This window comes from Canis lupus, chromosome 19 (genome assembly GCF_011100685.1).
Source record: "Canis lupus familiaris isolate Mischka breed German Shepherd chromosome 19, alternate assembly UU_Cfam_GSD_1.0, whole genome shotgun sequence".
NCBI classification, from domain to species: Eukaryota; Metazoa; Chordata; class Mammalia; order Carnivora; family Canidae; genus Canis; species Canis lupus.
Genome location: NC_049240.1, coordinates 27,261,996 through 27,281,822, shown reverse-complemented (window position 1 = coordinate 27,281,822; position 19,827 = coordinate 27,261,996). Strand labels below are relative to the sequence as shown.

At 39.4% G+C, this 19,827-nt stretch overlaps 1 protein-coding gene and 1 pseudogene across 1 annotated transcript in view; one reads left to right on the top strand and one right to left on the bottom strand.

The window, feature by feature from the left end:
- The window catches only part of CNTNAP5 (contactin associated protein family member 5), a 785,909-nt gene that overhangs the window by 513,054 nt on the left and 253,028 nt on the right, over positions 1–19,827 (top strand). Inside the window, 1 exon segment of the mRNA NM_001048108.1 lies at positions 5,455–5,574. Coding sequence (NP_001041573.1) covers positions 5,455–5,574 — 120 coding nt within the window.
- LOC102155223 lies at positions 12,328–13,885 on the bottom strand (annotated as a pseudogene).

Here is a 19,827-nt window from a genome sequence, read left to right as displayed (position 1 = left end):
ACAATTGCTATATCTTCTTGTTGAATTGTTCCCTTTATGATTATATGTGTCCTTTTTTTAATTGTTGTTGTTACAGTCTTTTTTTAAAGTCATCTTGTCCAATATGAGTATTGCTACTCTAGCTTTCTTTTCAGTTTATTTTGCATGAAAAGTATTTTTTCATCCCTTTATTTTCAGTCTGCATGTGTGTTTAGATCTGAAATGAGTCTTTTGCAGGCAGCATATAGATGGTCTTGCTTTTCTACTATGGAACACTTTAAAAACAAGTGTACTGATGATTTCATTACGACTGTATGCATCTTTAACAAAGAAGACCTTTTTATCTGTTGCAATAAAACCAATTTCCACTATCATACCAAACCAAAATTAAATTTAAAAAATACTTTCTTGATATCATCTGATGCCAAATTGTATTTATTTATGTTTTGCTTGTCTTTGTGTGTGTGTGTGTGTGTGTGTGTAAGTCTACACATAGTGTTTGACTGCTGTGTCTCTTGCATCCCTATCTTCTTTTTACTATCTTTTTTTTTAAGGAAACTGAGTCATATGTTCCCACATTCTGGATTTAGCTAATTGCATCCTTGGAGTGTTGGTGAGCATGTTTCTTTACCTCTTTTTGTAAATTAATGTTTAAATTTTGGAACTTGATTAGATCGCCTTCAGATTTTTGGCAAGTCTGATGTAGTGCTGTGAATTTCTGATTATATTACATTAGAGGCACCTTAGTAATTACTTTGGGGAATGTTGAGATTGATCTGTGAGTTTGGGTATTGTTAATTTAATCCATCCATTACAAAGTCCTCTGTCAACTTATTTTTTTAATGGAATATTAAGTTACCATCAAATATATTCCATACAAGAAAGGAAGGACATGATTTGTACTTTTTCCAATTTTTAGAATAGGACTTTATTCTGTAGCATCTTCCAGGGGTGACCAAGGGACTTAGAGAGATAGATCAATGATAAATAAGTAGATGATAGATAGATAGATATTTAGATACATAATAGATAAAAAAAACTAGCAGATTGTATATCTTCAAATATATAAATACAGTCATTAATTTTTTTGATACTCAAATCCTTGCATCAAATTGGCTCCAATACCATTCTTTACATACTCTAATTTTTATAGCTTTCTTATTTTCAAGCAAAAAAGGCATTTTAATCTCATTCTGTCCAAACATAAACTCAGTAAAACCCTTCTTCCTTTTAGTGGGAAAATGTGTTTAGAAACCATAGTCTGTGCATTAGAGTGCTTCCAGTACTTTCAGTGGTCCAAATGTGAAAATACATCATTAAAAATATTAAATAAAGAGTTCATACTGATACTACCAACTTAAATTAAAATTTCAGAGTTATATTCTTTTACATTTTACATTTTTATTTTTTATAGTAAAATTTTAGCTTCTGTTGTCATTGACAACATAATTAGCTATTAGTTGTTCTTGATATGTATAATAGTTTAATAAATCAATACCAATATTATTTAACATGAAGGCAGTTGAATATATTTTAATATTTTTGCTATTTTTTTCTGATAAATATATCCTATTTTCTACTAATCAAGTTACTGTTTTCAATGTGTTTAAGTTTGTGAATTTATAATAAAGCTAAAGATATTTTCATTAGTCGCTTGTGGAAGATAGGGGACAACTCGTGTTTTGAAGCTGATAAAGAGGAAACATCAGCTATCACTCTGGTTTTTCATATAATCTTGTTTATTATAAACTCATAATTAAGTGACAAATAATATTTCATTTTTATAAAATGCTCCCAGTAATCAATCAAGAAAGAATGATAGATCAGCAACATACAAATGTGTGTTTTTGGGCAAAGTCCTTATGTTTTATGAGCTTATTTATAGTATTTATAAGAGGGGATGCTTATTACAGTCTTCCCTCAGCTATCTCCCTGTAACTGAGCCAAAATTTCAGGATAAAGTGTATTAGAAATGTAGGCTAACTAAGGTAGTAATTAGTCCCCAAATATCAATGCCTTAGTAAAATAAAAGGGCTTTTTAATACCTCCTCCTCCCATTACATGCCATGTGACCCTGTTCCATGAATTCAAAGATGATACAATCTACCTCTATAACTCCATTTCCTTTTAGGTCCTTGTGATGCTCTATTTGGATTTTGGTTAGCTAAGTGATTTCCTTTGGTCAAAATTGCATTGAGCAAACATTGCAGTCAGAGGCCTGACAATCGCTTGCCTTTTTGTTGGTTTCAGAGCCTTTATTTATGGGAATTTGCATCTGAAAGACCACAAAGGGAGAACCACAGCACCCCAACAAGCTCTGCTGACCCAGGAGCTAGGAGCAGACAAACATGCAGGCCTCATATGACATTCTGAACCTGACCAGGAACTTCCCAGATTAGCCCAGACCTGTAGAATCCTGGAATGATTGTTGTTTTAAGTTAGTTTTTTCAATGGTTTATTATATGGCAATGGATAACTGATACACTGAGAATATTAAATAAAACAAGATTAGCCAATATTATAATAGTGTGATAATACCAGGTCCATTTTATTACTGTGCATTCTTTACATGAATTCCAAACATTCTTTAAAGAAAAGTTACAAAGAAACGACTGAATGTCAGTATCACCTGAAACAATTTTTAATTTGTTTTCATTTCTCTTCACAGTGTTTAAAGATTTCTCTTTTTCTATATCTGATTTTTAAAAAAAATATTTAAAATATTTGTTTTGTTTCAAAACTTAAAATATAAATATCCACAAAGTTCTAGCTTTCATCTCTGTACCCTCTCCTCATTCTTTCTTTCTCTCCCCTTAGGTATCCATTTATATTAGTTGTTACATTAATATTTTGGGAGGCATTTTAGAGATTTGTTAGTGAATTTGGTAACTGATACAAATACAGTTAAATTTGTAATTGATACATAGACAACTAGGCTAACGAGAGAATAAGGCAGTTATTAATTTACAGAAGAACTACATTTGTTTCAGAAAAAGAAAATCACTTTATAAGATTAGCTAATTGTGAATAGCATGTAAATTGTCACATCAATGTAAACAGTATCCATTGATATAACTAAAACTATAATACAACTATATTGGAAGTTTGGGAATGGGGGAAAGTTCTTTGAATATGGGGAGTGAGTGAAAAGCCAGTCTTATCTCTTATGCTGGTAAGTGAATAAATAACCTGTATAAGTGAAAAAAACCCCAAGAAATAGCAATTTGGACATGTTATACAGAGAAAGAAACAGTCAATATCAAAAGAATGAACTAAGAACTAAAAGTCATCATCTCTGCAGAAGGGAGGTAGAACCTGTTTGTTGGTTTTTCACAACGAGCCCTGTGATTATCTTATGAGTGTCTCTTTGAAGTCTTACTAGTTGTATGAGGTACTCTCTTTCTTATAATTATGCCCCCTTGAGAAATTAATGCATTGAGAGTTTATCAGCTATCTATTGCTGTGTAATGACTTATAGCAAAACTTGGCATCTGGAAACAACAGATATTAATATCTCATAGTTTCCCTGGGTTCTTGAAAAATTTAGCTGGATGGATCTGGCTCAATCTCTCCTATGTCTGCAATTAAGATGTCAGTCAGAAATGCAGTCGTTTTGGTGTTTGACTCTGGAAATCTGCTTCAGGGCTCAGTCACATGGCATGCCCAGAAGACTTCAAGCTCACTCAAGTGGGCCTTTTCCCAGGACAGCCTCAGGACAGAATACTTGGCTTTTCTGACAGCAAATGATCCAGGAGCATCCAAGATGGAGGCCACAGCCTTTTTGCAATCTAGTCTTGGAAATGACATCTATCACCTTTGTCATATTCTGTTAGAGGCATCTCCGTAAGTTCAGCCCACACACAAGAGAGAGCATTAATTCAGGAACAAAATATGAATGCTAAGGATGTGGATAAGATGAATTATCTTAGAGGTTGCTTACCGCAGGAGAAGTGGCTTCTCCCAGTTCCCATAAGTAAGTGTAAGTGGTAGCCCTATGATGCAGAATCACCCAATTTGATTCCAGGGCTCATGTTCTTAACCACTACGTAACTCCCACATGTTGCCTGCATGGTCTTTACCCTGCAGGGGAAAGCAGTACCTCCTTTCACGCCATCTTGGAAGTGTGGGGGTGGTGGGAGGGATAACAACACATAAGAGCTGACTTTCATATGTGTGGCACACAGCCAGGTATGTTAGATTTGGGCAAACAGAAGTAAACTATATGTTATACTCAATATATAAGATGAAAACTATGACTCACCCATTTACCTCTGGTTCCGAAAGTGTGCATGACTGCAAGAAAGAATTATAGGAGTACAAGGATAACCTTGAATTCACTCTAATTTATAAAAAGTCAAACCCTCTCAAGCTTTAGAACTTTATTGGTAATGAATTATCTGAGGCACCCCTCACACTTGATCATGACAAAGTACAGCTTCATATTTCTGGGATGGGGCATTAGTCACAGGGGCATGTTGGCTAAGGTGAAGAGTTGGTGCTATATCTTTAAAGCTGTTGGGAGCCACTGAACTGTTTTAAGCATGGGGGGATGACATAATTGGATATGTACTTGCTGCTCTGAGCTATACCATTTTGTCTAAAACATCAGATGACATTCTACATTCTCATGCATGAGACAGCAGATGCCTCCTTTACACACCACCAAATTCATTCATGTTACTGTAATGAGATTTATAAATTTCTCATATCTATATATTGGTCAAAGTACCCTATCTCAAGGCACCCGTGTCTGCCTCTCTCTGTGCACATAAACAACTTTGTGGCTACAGTCAGGCTCTGAGTTTTCTACGGCACAGACTGATTGCCTCATTCATGGTCTGTTGTCAGGTGGCAACCCCACTGTTGACACATATTAGGAACTCAAGCTGTTAAATCAAAATGGACTCTTCTTGATGTGGCACCTGCTCTATGTTTTAGGAACTATACTGAGTTCTGGATGTGCAGAAATAAGATAATGTCATTTTATTTTATTAATTAAAAAGTCATGACCATATATATTCATTCAGTTTTTCATTCACTAATCAAACACTTTTGAACTCCTGTGAATGTGGCACTGTGCCCGGTGCTGGGACACAGCATCATACAGTACAGGGCCACAGCTCTTGCAGCTTCTGGGGTTCCTGGGGAGACAGAGCAGTGTATGATGATCCTACCTCAGTACAGGCTCCTACATGAGTGCAGAAAAGGACCACAGTTGAAGGAAGGGGAGACTTTTTGGAGGAGGAACCTCTGAGCTGCTCAGAAGAATGGATGCTAGGAAGAATGGAGAGGCAATTCCATTAAGTATTGGGACAGTGGGTTGCTAAGAATTGAGTGGGGGGAGTGGGAAATCAAGGCTATTTAAGGGGAAGGAATCAACAATGAAAGTAAATATTAGTAGGAATTACTGATCCTTCCAAAATGATACACAGAGCCTCCCAAAGCTTCATCTCTGCTGTCTTTGTGTCTTTTCAGCTCTGTATGAGCAATCCTGCGAGGTATACAGGCATCAAGGGAACACAGCTGGCTTCTTCTACATCGATTCTGATGGCAGCGGGCCATTGGGACCCCTCCAAGTGTACTGCAACATCACAGGTAAGGATCAGAATCTCCACTCATGCTTAACCTAGCTATGTGATGGTACACAGCAGAGGGAAGGGCCACTGGAAGGGGACGTGTGTAAATAACAATGTAAAGAACCAACTTCAGGGAGGGTGTATTTAAGTAAATAATAGAAATTAGGAGCTGAATTATCTTCATGGGAGAGGAAGACTTAAAGGTCTTGATCACATTCTGCAGAACCACGAATTTACTATGACGCATTTTCTGTAGAGCTTGCCAAGGACATTTTCTCTCTTAAAACTCAAAAGCAGAAAGAAAAGAAAAACAACTAAATAAACAAAAAACAAAACTCAAAATCAATAAGGGAACTTTGAGTCAGGAAGTGAGAAAGTGTGATTCATGCCTGGCCTCGGGGATAGTGTGAATCCTTTATGCTCTCTGGGCTTCAGTTGATCATCAGTGAAATGGGAAAAGTAGTTCCTTCTTCCCAGAGTTGAGGATTAGACACAATCATGAGTATTGGAGAAAGTAGCCAGGCTAGTCATCCAGTAGAGGCCTAATTAAAAAAAAAAAAAAAAAAGTGAGCTATTTGCATTTTCCTGGCCACTCCTTTCTTTCTAAACTGCAGAAAGATATAGTGAGAATCAATTATTGCATGGATTTAGAAACAATATATGATCACTAAGTTATTCTGAACAATAATTCCATGAAGCCAAAACCTGATGCAATAGTTCTTGAAAATACAGCAGTGCAGGTACACTCTCCACTGTGTGTCCTTAATTGGCATATACACATTTTTGTGTGTTTGTCTCAGGCACTTACCTTTGGAAATGACAGCAGAATCGTGTAATAAAGTAGGAAAGTAGGGGATATTAAGGCTCACTGAGTCCTCAGGCCTCAGGCTTTCCTGCAACAAGGCACACACATTCAAAGAGCTCTTTCTGTAGTCACAGGCTGGAGTGGGCACTGAGGGCTTGCAGAGAAATAAGACATGGACACTCTCACTTAGGAAGCAGTAATATTGGGAAAAATGCCATGCACTTTCACAGATACAAATGCAAGCAAACCATTGCAAAAATGGTGATTATGGGCACTTAGCAATTTGTTCATCTGGATACAAACAGCCACACTTTTTCTGCAGTAGATGCTAGTTACACAGAATTAGATGCATTTCATCACATTTCCTTAATACTTCATCTCTCCAAACTGCATATATGCTGGCTGCTTCTCAACTGTCCCATAACATAATCAGAATTTGTGATACTGTTTCCTTTTCTTTGTTACGATAACCTATAGTGTTAAACCATAGGTGAAGAACTAGTTTTCTCTGTGGATCTTGAGTATTTTCAAAATGTAATTAACAAACGGAACTCCAGGATTCTTGTTAAAAAGTCAGACTTTCTAGCTTGAGAAATTCGAATTCGGTAAATGCCCTTTTACTAAGTCACCTAAATGATTCTGATGCAAACAGTCCCTGGCCTACAAGTTACCAAAAAATGGAGAAAGTGATTTGTCTACAGAATAAGAGCGGGAACCCTGGGTGGCGCAGCAGTTTAGCGCCTGCCTTTGGCCCAGGATCCTGGAGATCCTGGGTGGCGCAGCAGTTTAGCGCCTGCCTTTGGCCCAGGATCCAGGATCCTGGAGACCCAGGATCGAATCCCATGTCGGGCTTCAGGTGCGTGGAGCCTGCTTCTCCCTCTGCCTATGTCTCTGCCTCTCTCTGTCTCTCTCTCTGTGTGACTATCATAAGTAAATAAAAATTTAAAAAAAAATTAAAAAAAAAAAAGAATAAGAGCAAGGGCACCAGTGCCTGCTAAAGAGAGATTAGGTGTGATTGCTCAGCTCCTGCCCACTTTGGGAGCTGAACTGAGTTTACCAATACCATCTCTTGCACTCCTCACGATAAAAACCTGAGTTAGATATTTTTATCTCTATCTTACATAGAAGGAAAGAGAATATGAGAATTTCATGACTTGCTCGAGGTAATAAATACTGGGACTAATAGTCAAGACTCAGGAAGCAAACAAAACCTTCTGGTGCAGTAATAATTTATATCATTCAAACAGTAATTGGATACTTTGTATTGCTTATGTTTTGCTTTATACAGTGATTTTATTTTTGTTATAAAATAAATCAATATTAATTATAGAAAATTTAAGGAAAAAACAAGGTCTGAAGAAATTGTTAAACTTACCTATAAACCACAATCCACAGATTGCTGTTGTTATTTTGTTAGGATTTCCTTGGGATTTTTTTTTTCTGTGAATATTTGTGTGTTTCTTCTATGAATGTATATATTTTTAAATATATATTTTAAAATCATGAATTTGATAGAACAAACATAGACTTGCCTTTATATCATGAAAATATATTTTGAGACTAAAATATATGCATTAAATATAGCTGAAATTTTTAAAACTCTTCAAAATAGTATGTCATGGGGAGTATAATTCATTCATAGGTCTTATTAACATGGTGCTCCCTGATTCTTTGTAAAGGTTTCTCTTGGGATGTATGTATGATATTTTGTCCAGGAGTGGCTAAAGAGGAATTCTTACTTGTACTTTAAAGGTTGCTGTTTTGCTGATGTGATACTAAAGGAATCAGGACCTCAGGGTTGTGTCCTGGAGTTCATATGCTTGATTAGGAATTAGTGGGCATTTCTTTAACTATGCTTTTCTGGTTACATGGAGTTGCAAAACAGTTTTGCTTTCATTTTTGTTTTCTAAAAGAACTATAGAAATAAAAGCAAACCTTGGTACAGGCTAAATTCTGTAATTCTCATATTTAACCAACACACATTTTAATACATAAATATATAATGATAATCAGATACATATTTTTCTGAGTGTTAAATGTTAAGTATGAGTGACTTGTGACACCAATAGAAGTGTGACAAAGTGGCTGAGGGAAGAGAGAGGAGGAGGGACAGAAGGAATGGACAAAGAGAAGAGAGGACACAGAACAGTGTGGGGTGGGGTGGAGGGAGACTCTGTGCCTAACTCCACTCTCTGAAAACACAAAACACGCTGTTCTCTGCACTTTCCAGCAGCGTTATTGGGGTAATCGCACAGAGTATAAATGACACCAGAAGGCGGGGGACCTGGATTCTCTCTCTGCACCTTGCGCCAGTCAGCTGAGTGCCCCTGGCCTAGTTACACATAAATAAGATCTGGGAATCCTAAAATAAGGATCTGGGGCCAGGTGGTCTCACAGGCCTACCTCATTTAGAATTCCCTGAGAGATCATTTGAGGCTTGACAGAAAAGGAGATGTTTCTCCTAAGAAGTCTACAGATACTTGCAAATAGATGTCAGGAGGGTGAAGGACAGGTTTTAGTTTGGAAAACAGTAAATTCAATCTCAGCTGCATCTCTCTTCACAATGTGCCCTGGGGGAACATTGGCTTCCTATTCCTATAGGCGAGGTGGCACCTTACCCCACCCAGGAGATTTATGTCTGTGCATGTCACCTAGCACAGGGTGGTCTTGGGGAGAAGAGCTCCTCAAAAGCTCACAAAGCAAAGGTCCCATTCACTGGAAGGCAGCATGATCTCTGCATGGAGATGGTATGTCAATTAATGGGAGTAACCAAAGGGGGTGATTAGGCTTATTTATAAAGTGGACTGAATCTAAACCTCTACACGTTTTGACAGTGTGCCTGCCATATCCCACGCTGTGTTTTAAGTTGGTTCACCGCGGCACTAGTGGATAGGAGAGAGGGAAGGCCTACCATTTGGATGGAGTGTTGAGTGAAATTATGGTAAAGAAGATAAAAAGTTTCAGTAGGAATAAACATTTGGCCTACTTCTAACATCTCTATATATGATTTACAAATTCAGTTCAGCTCAATATAAGTTTGCACATTTCAGGCACTGTGCATACTGCTAAGGGTATACAAAATAGTGCCTGTATAAGTTTCTCTAGGCTGCTGTAACAAATTGAGTGGCTTAAAAATATCCAGAAATGTATGTGTCACAGTTCTGGAGGCTGCAAGTCCAAAATCAAGGTTCTTTAGGGGCACACTACCTCTGAAACCTGTAGGGGAGAATCCTTTCTTGCCTCTTCTGCCTTCTGCTGGATTGCCTACCTCTGGGCATTCCTAGGCCTTAACAGCAACATTTTGGTGACTGCCTCCCCATATTGTCACCCTGCTTCCATGTCAGGGTCACATGTAATTTTTTCCTCTCATGTGTCTGTTTCTTCTTTTCTTATACAGATATTAGTCATATTGGATTAGGATCTACTCTAATGGAGTATCACATCCTAGGTTGATTACATTGCAAAGAACCTATTTTCAACTAAGGTCACACACACAGATGTCAAGGGTTAGTACTTCCACGTATCTTTTTGCACAGAATTCAACCTATAATGGTATCATTTCAGTCTCCTTTGCAGTCTCCTTAATCATAGAAAAGACACAGAAGCAATTATAAGGCTCATGACAGGGTATGTATAGTGTTCTGGGATCCCACTGGAGGGACACCCTAACCCAGTCTCCTATAGAGTCCAAGGGCTTTTGGGCAGGCAGGCAACATATCTCTAGAACCTGGATGGGGAGTAGGAACTGGACATAAGAAGGGGAAAAGGAGAGGGACGTCTGGGTGGCTCAGTGGTTGAGCATCTTCCTTTGGCTCAGGGTATGATCGTGGGGTCCTGGGATTGAGTCCCGCGTTAGACTCCCCACAGGGAACCTGCTTCTCCCTCTGCCTAGGTCTCTACCTTCTGCCTCTCTCTCTGTGTCTCTCATGAATAAATAAATAAAATCTAAAAGAAAAGAAGGAAGAAGAAGGAGAAGGAGAAGGAGAAGAAGAAGAAGAAGAAGAAGAAGAAGAAGAAGAAGAAGAAGAAGAAGAAGAAGAAGAAGAAGAAGAAGACATTTCCAGGAAGAGTAAATGAAGGTCAGGAAGAAAGTTCAAGGGTCCCCTGAGCCTGCATATTTGTGGGGCCCACCAAACTCACCAAGATGAGCTGCCAGTTTAGAACACTAAGGAAGTCATCAGGCTGAAAGAATAGGAAAGGATCACATTTATTTGAGTAGGGGCAAGCAAAAGCTGTTGAAGGTCCATAATCTGAACATAGTTTCCCAGCAAGGAAATCTACTAAGTCAATTTCAGGGAAGAGAAGGAATATTTTATCATAGGCAGTTATTGAGTATACAGACTGGTTAACTGTCCCTGAATGAGAGATGAACCATTTTCTGAGCACTAGCCGGAAGAGGCCATTCTCATATAATGCATGGACTGTAGCACTGTTCCCTTATCTTGAGGAGAGTGGATCACTCAGAGGGCTTGCTCAAATTAGTGACTGTTTACAAAGGTGTGAGCCTACAAAAGGAAATTACTGGAAGGGGAACACTCAGCAGAGCTAGTAGCAGAGGGGCTGTTCCCACCATCAGGCCCATGGAGGTGAAGGGAGGGGTGTTTCCAGAGTGGGAAGGAAGGCAGCATGCAGAGAAGGGGTTCTTGAGAGAACTGTAAACTCCTGTGAGGGAATAGCCAACTAGGAGCTTGGAGAATGCACTATCTATTCTTGTACTGTCCAGTCTCTTCCCTGTGTCTCCGCTGAGAACCCAGCTAGAATTCAGAAGGCAAGAGCAATTGTTGATGCAGTGTTTTTCATCAGCCTTTCTGGGCTCAGAGAAGGCAGCAGACAGATGGAGGGTGCATTGCTAGGGGGCAAATGGAAAATATCGAGGTTAGCCTGTTTAAAGAACTGTGCAAAGAAGTCTGGGGAAGCAAATGATTAGAATTCATTGAGGATCAAGGATGGTGGTGAGGTAGGAGCTATCAGCAAAATCCACAAAGCATGCAAATATAGGAAGCATGGATTTGTTTAATAGATTTCAACTTCAAGCAGAAAGGACCTCCCGTTGCACGTTAAATGGGAGTGAGATTAAGATGAATGCAAGAGGGGTGCCTGAGTGGCTCAATCATATGGACATCAACTCTTGATTTCAGCTCAGGTCATGATCTCAGAGTGGTGGGATTGAACCCCAGGTCAGGCTTTGTACTCAGCACTGCTTGAAATTGTCTTTCCTTTTGCCTCTGCCCCCCCCCCCCTTTAAATAAATAAATACAATCTTAAAAAAAGATAAATGCAAGAAACATGCATTGAACAAGAGACCAAGAGAGCTAATGAACTAAAAGTTGGTAAGTCACTCAGTTGGTGATTAACTGAGGGACACATAGACCATTAAGAGAAACTATGGCATACAAAAATGTAATGTTTTGTTAAAAGGGGCACCGGGCCCCTTTTACCACTACCTGGTGGTAAAAACTCCTGGCCTTCATATGGATAATTAAGCCAATGATGTGAAGTTTGTGGTCATCCTTTGCTGTGCCAATCCAGTTGGGCAAGTAGGGAGGAGTGCATTTAAGACAACAAGGGGTCCAGCTGGATTCAGAGTTAGGTTGCTGGGAGAAAATTCATATAAGGTGGGCCTGTAGAGTAGGTTGGATGCCATCAGGAAGTGAGGGAGTTCTGGGCACTGGGATCAATACAAAGGAGAAGATGGGAATGGAGAAAGACCAGGGCACAGAATGTAGTTGAAATTAGTGAACATCTGAGGAATCTGTGCAGGAAGCTGGGGTTGAAAGATAGGAGAATGAGACTTCTTGGGTGTTTCCTGCTTCCTTCAGTACAATGATTTTTTTTTTTTCTCATTGAACTTTTGTTTTAATGGGTCTCAAAATTCTATGACAGATTTTTGGTCAAGTTGTTTCCATTAAAAAGTACTGATTTTAAAAACTAATAACTTAAAACTGCCACACATGCACACACAAAAAAACAAATGGTCCACAACACATTCTCCTTTCCTTCTGAAGGTTTTACGATGCATTGTTATCATTAACCAGTCTTTTACTATTAAGCTTAAATGGTCAATTGACACAAACAGTTCTGAGACCATTCTTCTACCACTGGTTAAGACTTGGGTGGCAGGTATTGGGGATAAAACTCATTTAGCCTTCTGAGCTTTCTGGGCAGACTTGGTGACTTTGCCAGCTCCAGCTGCCTTCTTGTCCACTGCTTTGATGACATCCACAGCAACCCTCTGTCTCATGTCATGAACATCAAAACAGCCCAGAGAAGGATAGTCAGAGAATCTCTTAACACACATAGGTTTGCCAGGAACCATATCAACAATGGCAGCATCCCCAGATTTCAAGAACTTAGGACCATCTTCCAGCATTTTTCCAGAACAACGATCTATCTTCTCCATCAGCTCAACAAACTTGCAAGCAATGTGAGCTGTGTGACAATCCATCAGAGGTGCATATCCAGCACTGATTTGGTCTGGATGGTTCAGGATAATCACCCGAGCCATGAAGCCAGCTGCTTCCATTGGTGGGTCAATTTCGCTGTCACCAGCCATGTTGTCACGACGAACATCTTTGACAGATACGTTCTTGACATTGAAGCCCACATCGTTCCCAGGTAGAGCCTCACTCAAAGCTTCATGGTGCATTTCAACAGACTTTACTTCAGTTGTAACATTAACTGGAGCAAAGGTGACCACCATGCCAGGCTTAAGAACATCAGTCTCCCCTCAGCTCACTGGGACAGTACCAATACCACCAATTTTGTAGACGTCCTGGAGAGGCAGACGCAAGGGCTTATCAGTTGGAGGAGTTGGTGGCAGAATGCGATCCAGAGCTCCAAGCAGTGTGGTTCCACTGGCATTCCCATCTTTACGGGTGACTTTCCATCCCTTGAACCAAGGCATGTTAGCACTTGGCTCCAGCATGTTGTCACCATTCCAACTAGAAATTGGCACAAATGCCAATTTGTGTTGGGGTTGTAGCCAATTTTCTTAATGCAGGTGCTGACTTCCTTAACGACTTCCTCGTATCTCTTCTGGCTGTAGGGTGGTTCAGTGGAATCCATTTTGTTAACGCCAACAATTAGTTGTTTTACACCCAGTGTGTAAGCCAGAAGGGCATCTCACGGGTCTGCCCATTCTTGGAGACCCTGCTTCAAATTCACCAACACCAGTGGCAACAATCAGGACAGCACAGTCAGCCTGAGATGTGCCTGTAATCATGTTTTTGATAAAGTCTCTGTGTCCTGGGGCATCAATGATGGTCACATAATACTTGCTGGTCTCGAATTTCCACAGGGAGATATCAATGGTGATACCTCGTTCACATTCAGCTTTCAGTTTATCCAAGACCCAGGCATACTTGAAGGAGCCTTTTCCCACCTCAGCAGCCTCCTTCTCAAATTTTTCAATAGTTCTTTTGTCGATCCCACCACATTTGTAGATCAGGTGGCCAGTAGTGGTAGACTTGCCCGAATCTACGTGTCCAATGAGGACGATGTTGATGTGAGTCTTTTCCTTTCCCATTTTGATTTAGGTTTAGCGGTGGTTTTCATGACACCTGTGTTCTGGTGGCAAACCTGTTGTGAAAAAGCCAGTGCAATGATCAATTTGATGTTTCAACTTGGCTGGACCATGGTGCCTAGATATTGGGTCACAACTACATTAATATTTCTGTGAGGGTGTTTTTAAATGAGAGTAACATTTAAATCCGTGAACTGTGAGCAAAGCAGATTACCCTCCAATATGTGAATGGGCCTCCTCCGATAAGTTCAAGCCCTTGGTAGAACAGAGACTGACCTCTACCAAGCAAAAAGAAATTCTGCCAGCAGACAGCCTTCAGACTCCAAATGCAATTCTTTGCTGGGTCTCCATGATCTTGTAACTCAATTCCTTAAAATTGATTGATAGATTGATTGATAGATACATGATAGACTTACACATATATAGATATGGGTAGATATTTATACTCACATCCGGTTGGCTCTGTTTTTCTGGACGACTGGGTCTAATAGACTTGGAGTGCCTATAGTCTAGGTGCTCTGACTCTGTGATCTCCTCTCCTTTCTATTTCTATCATGACATCACATTACATTATGGCTGCTAGTGTCTACTTGTGTGTACTCATGGATCTTCCAAATCCTTGACGGAAAATGAGGGACAGGAGGTGATGAATCCTGAATCTACTTTATGAAAATTCCAATGAGTTCAGTGTAAATGAAACTCTGAAAAATCTCAGCCAAATTAAATATTAATTTCTACCTTCCCCCTTTTTTTTCTACTCTTACTAATATATCTTAAAGTCCTGTCCCATTAAATCAATAGCAGTTTTTAGAACTGTGGATGCTGCCTCAGTGTCTGATTTAACTGGGTTTGAGTCATTTCTACTATGTGCAACGTCTTCTACAAATCCAAGAATGCAAATGCTCATTGTTCCCATTGCCTCCAAGACCTCCTACTGATGGCCTTCCCCAAATCCCTTCTTTTCTTCAAACACAGGGATGACCAATGGGAATAGCAGATGTTTGGGATTCACACTGGAATTCAGATTCTAGTGCTGGCACATTCCAGCTGTGTGTGACCTTGGACAAGTCATTTAGTATTTCTGGATCTTGTATTACTTATCAGTGAAATGAAGATGTTAAAAATGGCTGCCTTCAAGATTAATGTGGAGATTAGAACACATATGCAAACTTCCCTGGCCCAAGAAGCACATGATCATGAAACTGGTTAACCAAATATCCTGGTTTAATGATTAATCATACCCTCATTCTCTCTCACTGCTGTCCCAGTATATATAATATCTGTATAATCATCCTAGCTGTAAAAGATACCTGTCTCCTCTTGCCAGTGATAAAGTCTGTGATCCTTCTGTAGATGCCATGAGGTTTCTGAGGCTCTAGGAGCCTGGAGGGAGCTTCTAGTACTCCTGAGGGAGAGTTTCTAGTACTGATAAAGCATAATTAGAGAGGTGGGGCATTCTGACAAGATTTTCCTTAGAACTTGACATTTAAACTCATTCTATGCAGCTTCCATTTTGCCATTTTTAATGTTAACAGGACACCTTGTCAACATGTTAAAAGATGTTTGCCAGACAGGCACTGTTTCTCCTCTGTATACAGTACAATTGCATATTGATATGCAAAATTGTTTGTTCAGAACCACTAACAAAAACACATTTATTTTCTCCCTTGATGGATACAATGCCAATTTCGTGTATCTAGACCTATACAGCAATCATCAGGCATTGCAAGGAGTTTACAAGGACTGTTTAGTCAAATCTCTAAAGCAAAACTTGTTTTTCATTCTCAAACAGCTCATAATCCATTTGCAAACCACCTTACAAGTCTCCATATCTTATCACTCGTTATTATGATGCTCTGTTTCTCCTTTCTTTGGCAGCAGGCTCTGTTTTCATTAAAACTCATCAAAGCATGCATAATGGAGTAGGTACAGAAGCTGCAATTGAAGTCTCTCTAATATTCCTGCACATAATTGTGCAGTGTGATTGCAGGTAATAGATTATCATCCAGACTATTGACAGAAAGAAAGAAACGTGTCCACTCAGGTCTAACAGCCTTTCTTTAAAAGTTAGAGCGATGTCTGCAAATTTACAGTTTGTATATGGGCTGCACAAGGGTCTATCAGTGTAAAGAAACAAGAGTTACCCATGACCATTACATGGAACCAAATTATATCACATTTATCTTTCTCTGAGTTTCTTAGTATGTTGTTAATTTTCAGAAGCTGTATTTTACACCAAGAAGAAGTAGAATTCAGTTGTTGCCATCTTGTGCATCTGTAATGAAGTTCTGTCCTAGCACCTCCTATCGGCATTGCCCTGCTGGCTTCTAGCCCAAACATTGCACTTACGCACACATGTACGTTTATAGGGCACAAAAAGGAAATGTTAACTTCCTTGACAATGTCTTCTGTAAGAACAATTGAGGCTCAAATTCTCAAGCTTGCCTTTCATTATAAGTTAGACAGCCATCATTGCAGAAGTATGGTTGCCAAAAAAATTGTCATTTGATTATAGACTGCATACAACTGTGCCAGATATCTACAGGGTACTGGGTTAGTTCAAGATGCATCACTATGAAATACCTGGAATTGTTTTTACTTCACAAATATGTTAATGAGGCTAATAAGTTATATAAACAAGGTTCCAATTATAGCCACCAGACTTAAAGCAGTTCCTTTGTCTGGTGTGTTCAAAGGCCTAGGAAGCACTTTCCTCTCTTACTTTAAATCAGTATCCATTGCTTGTCTGCTTGGGCCAGGCACTGACAAGGCATTGAGAATATAGAAATGATTAAGATATGGTCCCCTAAGTCCACAGAGTTTATAATCCCCTGTACTTGTGGTAAAAAAAAAAAAGGAAACAAACCCTAGTTCTCAGCCTTCCCCACTCTAATTCATATTTCGTACAACAGCTGGGGGGATCTTTTGAAAACCCAGGTCTAACTGTGCCTCCCATGTCCTTCTACCTGTGCAAATCCCAAGCTCCATCTTCATGGCTTACAATTTTGAACGGCATGGTTGTGAGGGTAAGTGAGTTCATACGCATTAATTAAAAGACTTAGAGCAAGTCCTGGTGCTTATTACATCCTTCAAATTATTATAATTAATATCTATTATAATTATTGTCTTGGGACCATGGGCAAGGCCCTCAATCTTTGGATCTTGGTTTCTATCTCTGTACATGATTTTGTGATTGGTATATACACAATTAAATGAGCTAACATTTAAAGAATGTCAGAGAATGGCTGACGCAGATCAGGTAGTAGAGGAAAGATAGGTCTTTTTCCTTCTCTTCTTTCCCCTTCCCTTCCCACTGTCTCTCTGGGAAGCAGGCTCAGCTCATCCTGGGGAGGAGCCAGCAAGCTGTGTCCCTGTCCCCAGGTGGCACAAGCACATTTCCCGCTTGAGACTCACTCATGGATGACATATGTGCCGTGGCTCACTAGCAGTTTAATCAGTTGGAATAATACTTGTATTGTTGCTTATATTTCAGAGGGACAATTTGCTTTCTGTAAATTAAGTGTTTTCTAGAGGACTGTTTTAGGCTGAGGAAGAATGGCAATTCAACAATTTAGAGGAAGGAAACTTTTTTGAAGTGTCTCTCTCCCTGTTTGATATGCTGTCAGCCAAGGTGTGGTGACCTCATAGGGCTTCCAGAAGGCTGGTCTCTTAGGTGAAGCTAGGGAGCAGATCTGCTAGTGTCGAATGTGTGAGTGTTAAAGTGTTCTCTCCGGGCTAGTGGAAGGCGGCATAATCTCCTGCTAAATTGGGCCATTAAATAAAACTACTAAGTCATAAAGCTGTAGCATTACCCTGAAATTAAAGCATTGTCACCTTTGAATTGCCAAGAATTTTAACAAGCACTTAGAGAAATTCCTTTCACACACCCATTTAGCACGGCCAGTTGACTCCAACCACGTGGATGAGAACAGAAGGCTCAGGACAGAAGATAGGAGGATGATTGCAATGTGATTTTCATTCATCTATTTGCTTATTCACTCATTCACACATACATACTTTACTAACACATTTACTGATTTCTTGAATTTCTTTATTCGTCTCTCATTTATTTACTCATTAATTCTCACATGTATTTACTTCTGCATTTATTTTTCATGTGTGCAATTACTTATACATTATTCATTCATTCTTTGAGTCAGGCACTCACTCAGTTATTCAGGTGGTCATTCAGAAATTAAGCCATTCACATAAACTTTTGGGAAGTGACTGAGTTAAGTGTCAAGGTTACAAAATGAATGTCTGTCCTTGTCCTTAAGGAACTCAGTTGGGAGACAGAGACAGATATTGTAATCAGATTATTTATACATGGTGAAGAAAATAAAATAGAAGTCAATAGATGGTACATGATAGTACAGGGAAGGCAGGGTTGAATCAAGGGATCAAGAAGACTGGGGATGGTGGTCAGAGAAGGTGTCCCTGAAGAGCTATCCTCTGAGCAAGGTTTTGTAGTAGAAACAGCCAACATTTAACTGGGCCAGTAGATACTGGTATGAGGCACCATGTTAGGTACTTTATATTCATGATGTCATTCAGTTTTTCTGGCAATCATGTGACAAGGGTATCATTCTTTCCATTTTGTAGAGTAGGACACTGAAATCGAGAGGCTGAATTACTTGTCCCGGGTCTCACAAGTTGACATGTTAGCCATAAGTTGGAACTGGGTGTGCACTTCCTATCTCTGGGTCCCTAGGACAGGTGACACAGGGGTCCTGAGGCAAAGGAAGACCCATGTGTCCAAACAGACGCTTCCTCTGGCTCCCCCTGGTTTGTCCTGCTGTCATTCATTGGTCAATAACACAGTGGAAAACTTCTCAAGGAAATGACCCTGAAGGAATGAGGTCTCTCTAATATCCACTTTACCTCCCTTATTACCAGATTCCTCATCTATAAAATGGAGACCTTTCAAAGTTTTCTGAATATTGCATGAGAATTATATAAAGCAAAGAATCCTAAATTTTATTTCCCCAAAGGATGACCTGGGATAAATGTTTAAAATGCTATTTTGTAGGATATCCTCATAAATGGTTATTCAGTAGGTTTAGGACAGTGATCAGAAATAGTATTTTTAATAAGTACCTAAAGATATCAAACTTTGGAAAAATTACTCCATCAGGTGATTAGCACAGTGTTTAACCATTAACAAGTTGGGTCCTTATTCATTTCCCACTTCTAAGAGGGACCTGGTCAGTGACTAAAAGAGCTGTTCTTCTTAACACCTGAACACAGGACCTATCCTGGCACCCTCCTGGTAGATCTTTTGCGGCACATTTGTATTACAAATATCTGGTGATCCCTTCCTTTTAGTGCTGTGGGGATCAGGGCACAGTCCAATCAATGTGGGTTTTTTTTTGTTTTTTTTTTTTTTTTTGATACTGTGCTCTATAAGCTATTGTAAACCAATAGCCTCTATGCCCAGGAATCTCATATTTAACTTCTAGCTCTTAAAGCACTTTTATCTAGGTCATTCTATTTAAGTCATGCAATTATCTTGTAGATTTGACAGCCATGGAATCCCAGGAACATTAACTTCTAAGAGACTCAATTGCCTCATCTGTATAATAGGGATGATCAGTTACACTTACCCCAATGTGCTGATGTGTAGATTAAATAAAATTAAGTGAGTGATGTGCTTAATGCACTCAATCCAAAATGTGGCATTCTCTAAGAGCTTCTGAAATAGAAGCCATCATCAGCAAGTACCATTATCATAGGAAGATCTAGATGTTGAAGGAATTCAGACATAGGAGCAATCAAGAAAGGCTTTGTGGGAGACATAGGGCTTACATCTTGATCTTGACCGTGAAAGATAGTTATCCCAGGGCTGGGCAGAGAGGGAAAAAGAGGAATAAATAAATCCTGTTGAGCTCAGTAGAGTCGCAGATGTGGAGATGCAATGAGCAGGTAGGTGCCTAAGGGCCCTTGAT